The sequence below is a fragment of the Cibotium barometz genome, chromosome 15 (assembly GCF_041138505.1).
Source record: "Cibotium barometz isolate CiBa-2024 chromosome 15, ASM4113850v1, whole genome shotgun sequence".
NCBI classification, from domain to species: Eukaryota; Viridiplantae; Streptophyta; class Polypodiopsida; order Cyatheales; family Cibotiaceae; genus Cibotium; species Cibotium barometz.
In genome coordinates, this window is record NC_141060.1 from 4,223,351 (window position 1) to 4,228,371 (window position 5,021).

At 45.6% G+C, this 5,021-nt stretch overlaps 1 protein-coding gene across 1 annotated transcript; it reads left to right on the forward strand.

The window, feature by feature from the left end:
* The first annotated feature begins 1,076 nt into the window (after nt 1-1,076).
* On the forward strand, nt 1,077-3,960 carry LOC147630870 (uncharacterized). The gene is made up of 2 exons (XM_086809247.1): nt 1,077-1,840; nt 1,936-3,960. The coding sequence occupies exons 1-2, from the start codon at nt 1,421-1,423 to the stop codon at nt 3,880-3,882; spliced, it is 2,367 nt and encodes a 788-aa protein (XP_086665373.1). The 5' UTR covers nt 1,077-1,420; the 3' UTR covers nt 3,883-3,960.
* The last annotated feature ends 1,061 nt before the right edge of the window (nt 3,961-5,021 follow it).

The window sequence follows — 5,021 nt, forward strand, 5'->3', positions numbered from 1 at the left end:
ACATAGTTTAGTAAAGGGTTAACTCTGTCTAATGATGTACAAGAGTTAAACACAAGATGGCCCCAATGAGTATGTTAATGATTGCAAAGGAAATCACTCCTATGGTTCTTGAATTTTCAAAGTGACTCCGTACAACATATTGATGGTGCTTTGAGATTGAATATATGTGTAAGAGGGATTGGGATCAGTGCCCTATAAAAATCTTTTGTCTGACCAATCAAAATAAGGACAACTCATAAAATCAGTTAGTTCTTAGTATGATAATGTATATACTAAATGCCGATTTTATAACTAAAATTCATTACTTAGAATAAGGGCTAGGAAAACCGTTGGTGGTGGTGGCCGGTTTTCTCGAGTTTTTGTGGGTAAAAATATAATGTAAAGCCGCATTTTTTTTCCATTGATTTGGATTGGTAATTGAGATGATTAACTAGAGAGGTAATGTGTTTGATGTCTTGGCGAAAAATGAAAGTCCATATATGATCTTGTTTGTTTTTTTGGGGGGGACAATTTGGTGAGGGAATCTTTGAAAGATGGACTTGTAATGGGGATTGGAGTAGGTCAAATGTTTGAGAGGGGGGGTCCCTTGAAATGCAGAAGAGAAAGAAACTAATATAGAAATTGGAACAACATCGTTTCTCTCCGATTCCAAGCCCGGGATTTGAGCGCCCACGGTGGCAAGAAATATGCCACGTTGCAGAACGTGCGGGGTGGTGGGCCAGGGGAGACGGGAAGAACCTAGGGGAGCGACCGATACGTGGCGGTCAGGTCGTCCGAGGAATCACATTAAAGGTGCTTAACAACTTGGGTTGGGGTTGGTTAGGAGGAGTAAAGGGCCGCTAATTTGGAAACAAGGAGGAGGGTCACCGTCAATATCTTGGGTCTCACTTCTCTTCATCAGTGGTGAGATGATCACAAAATACATTTTGCACAGTGAAAAAACGCAGACATAGTGGTTGATCTCGTTTCATGTCATGATCACAAACGCAACAACAGACAGGGCACTGCACCACTTTTTTTTTTGTAGGGTCCCTTTGATATTGATATTAGGTGGTTATCCATCGCCCACTTTTCTCTAATCCATCCATAGACTTCTTCCCCTACCACCAATCCATCCATAGACTTCTTCGCCTACCATGACACAGAGACATACCTACACTTGATATCTCCTTTTGCAGTGAGAACTGCAAGCTTTTCCACTCTTAGACGCTACCTATATGCATCCCTTTTTCAGCTTTGCTTGTAGTCACGGCTACATGAGCCGGAATTAGGTAGAGATTAGTGACCTTGTAGATTCATTTTTGGTATGTCTTGCCCTAATATTCGCCAGTCGGTTGCTCTGGCCATACTCTAATTGCCCTTATTCTGGGTCTTTAGCGTTCTCTAAGGTTAGGAAATAATGAAATTTGCGTAGCATCGAATGCATGCATATTTTACCATGTCTCCTTCCAGCCCTGTTGCCTCCTCTCAGCCTCCCCCGCCTCCTCTGCCCACTAGGCGGCGGCTCATTATGCATCAATTAGCTCGTCAGACAGACCATTATACAAGTAACCATGCCGATTATCACTCGCTCGCTGCAGAGAATTCCACCTTGCAAGCTGCCCAGGCTCAAGCAGCAGAGCTCCGAGCTTTGCACTCCGCTGTTCTCACCGGCCTTAACCACAGCGCTGACCATATTAAGGGCCTGATTAACAACCGGATTAGGGATAATCATGCCGCTAAAATTGAACGCGGAAAGCCTAAGAAGAGCAATTATTCTCGTGAGGCCCCCCTCTCTCCAGCGTCATCCACGGCAGACTGCGCAATCCGGCCCGCTCACGAGTACCCTGTCTTCATGCCGGTATGTCCTTACTCACTACCGGTGCGCTTGATTAACTCTTTAATTCTTTGCTTGATTATGCTAATTTCTCTTATATGCTTTGCGTTTTTATGTAGTCCCACGAGGATCAGCTTCTGCTCAGCAAGGAGGCAGTTTCCAACCGACGCAGCTCGGTCGATAACTGTGAGTCTCTTCGAGAAGAGCGCCTTAATTACATCCTTGATCATGATAATAAGAGGAGTTTCTCTGAGATTAGCAAGTCGTCAAGAATTGCTTCTTTGCACGCGAGCCTTAATTTGCCTTCAAGAGGAGCAGATAACCACGGCTATCACAGTCTTAATTTGCAAAAAGGATCGCTAAACAGCCTCGATCAACCTCGCCCTTCTCAGTGGATTACGTCCATTCATCCAATCAGATCAGAAGGGGGCGCATCGATTAAGGGCTCTAATCACCACGTGAAGCTTAAGATTAAGGATGGTGGGGAGAAGGTAGTGTCAGATTATACTAGCCGGCAGAAGGCGCTGTCTGAGTTTGTGAGTGAGGAATCTGCCCGGAAGAAGGCCTTCAGTGAGTTAACTGCCGTGGAAGCCGCTGATTCTCGCAAGGTTTTCGCTAATTCTCGGAGAATTAAGCCTAATGAGAGCATGGAGGGCACTAGTGATGGCAGGGTGAAGGCTCATGACAACTATGGAGGCGTGTGGTATGACAAGTGCAGGCCAGTAGCGGGGGGTCACACGGTGGTGGTGCCGCTAACAGATTCAAGAGATTTTATCGACATGAAGAGAGATCAGTCAAGTGGTGGGGGAGCAAAAGATAAGTCAAATCCTTTCAAGGGGTGGTTTTCAAGGGGAAAGAAGAAGAGCAATAATGCGAGCCCGGCCTTGACGACTGCAAGCAAGGATCAAAGTGCAAGCTCTAATTTGAAGGAGCGTCAAAGTAGTAGTAGTAGTCATGTGTGTTCTAGCTTGATCAATGCCGAGGCTGAGAAGGAGCTGGAGATGGCTATGGCGATGGATCTCATGGAGCTCAAGGTGCTGCAAGCCAACACAAAGAGGGATGCTGCCATGGCTGAGATGCTAGAGCTGAGGCTGGCTATGGAATCCATGGGCACGAAGCTAGCTCAGGTGGAGCGCTACTGCATGGACTTCAAAAGCCAACTGTTGGATGTGCACACAATGCAAGAGCAAGATCATGATGATGATGACGATAATTATCAAGATGGGGGGGGATCGGAGGAAGGATTAATTGGGGGTGATGAGAGGGTGGTGAGAGGGATAAGCTATGGCTACATGCACCCCACCAAGAGTGAGTTTTTCAATGCAGTGGCAGAGGCAAGGGTGGGGGTGAAGCAACTGTGTAGGGTCCTGCTGCAGCACATACAAGACAGCAAGGTGAGCTTAGAGAAATTGGCAGAAGCAAATGATGCAAAGAGCAAAGGCAATTATGATAATTTGGCACGGATATTGCTCATGATTAGAGATAATAACGAGAATTTGAAGGTAAAGGGGGGGTCATTAAGTAGTAGGGGCTTGCGCTACCACCTGGAGGCTGTGATTAACATGGCATTTTACGAGCACTTTGAGAACGTGGGGTTCGACAAGAGCGGCACGCACAAGGTTTTAGATCCCACGCAGCGAGCCATGGCCTTCTACCAGTCTTTCCTCAAGCTCGCCAAGCTCACCTGCACCCAGCTGCTGACGCGGGCCTCGCCCCTCTACAACCCCGCCTTCGACCTCTTCTGCGCCCACAAGATGCGCTCCGTGGGCAGGGCCGTCGGCTGCGTTGGCAGACTCTGGCCGGACGAGCTGGCGCACACCTTCCTCGCGGCCGCCCGCGGCGTCTGGCTCCTCCACCACCTCGCCTTCGCCTTCCACGTCAGACCCGCGCCACCTGGCATCTTCCGAGTGGCCAACGACTCGCCCTTCGACTCCCGCTTCATGGAAGTCCTGCCAACGGACCACCGCCACGTGGTGGACTCGTCCCACCTCGTCGTCACCCTTATGGTAATGCCGGGATTCTTCCTCTCCGACGATGTCATCAAGTGTAAGGTCTTGGCCAGCTAATTTATTTTTGCTGCTCCTCTTGTACAAATTTTCTCTTATGTTTTATAACTCCATACATGCTTGCACGTTTGATGATTCTTCTCATCGTGTTGTTTTAATTAAAGAAGCCACCGAAGCTAGTCATCCATGAAGCGTGCGCACTTAAATTTTTCTCTATTCACCCCTTTATACAATGCTTCTATTCAAGCATTATCCTTCTTTTTACATATAGACTTGCATGATGCACTCCTTGGGGACTCCCCAACTTGTGTAGATTTACACAACTTTTGGCCAAGGGCCGCTCTAACTTTTTGTAAAAGTCATTTATAGGTAATAATATATATATATATATATATATCTATTTCCAAAAAAAATGATCGAGCCACAATCAAAATGGTAGCCTCATACCCACATGCCTTCAAGAAACCAATGAGGTGCTTTACAAGTTACCTAACTTTTAAATGCTTGATCTCTTAAAGATTTCATCTTAGGGTAATGGGCGTGCCTCGTCGACCAGAAGGATCTCATCATTAAGTCCACCTTAGCATTTTGGAAATTTTGAAAACAAAATTTGTGTGTGGGTGTCTGAGATTTGTCTTTACTCATCTTCAATGCACATATATATAACTTGTCATTGTTCAAGGATTATCTAGGCATACTTGACAAAAAAGGCCCCTACAGCAACATGCTTTGAACCGTGGGATTCCTCCCCCTTTAAAGTTGCCTTTTCGGAGTAGGCATGGATGGTTTGCAAATGCTTGATAGATTTTGGCAAAGCATGACATGTGTGTTTCAACATCCAAGTTCACTTTAACAACAAGCATTGCGCGTAGGGACCCACTCTTCACTTGTCCTCCCTAAAGATAATAAGAGTAGCTCAGTCAAAAGCAAGGAATCTTTGTACACTTTTCTTACTGTGACACCCCCACACTATCCCACTGCGTAAAGTATGAACTAGATTTGAATACATCTTTTTACTCCACCTAAGTTCTACTTTCACATCTTTATCTTTGAAAATTGCGTCAACACGAATGTGGCACCACTATACAATGTATCACAACAGTAACTTATATGCGAAAAATTCAGCTTGATATTGAAACAAATGAAAATATTTACTCATTGCCAAAATCCTTCTTTTTAAATGAAATTAAAAGAATCCA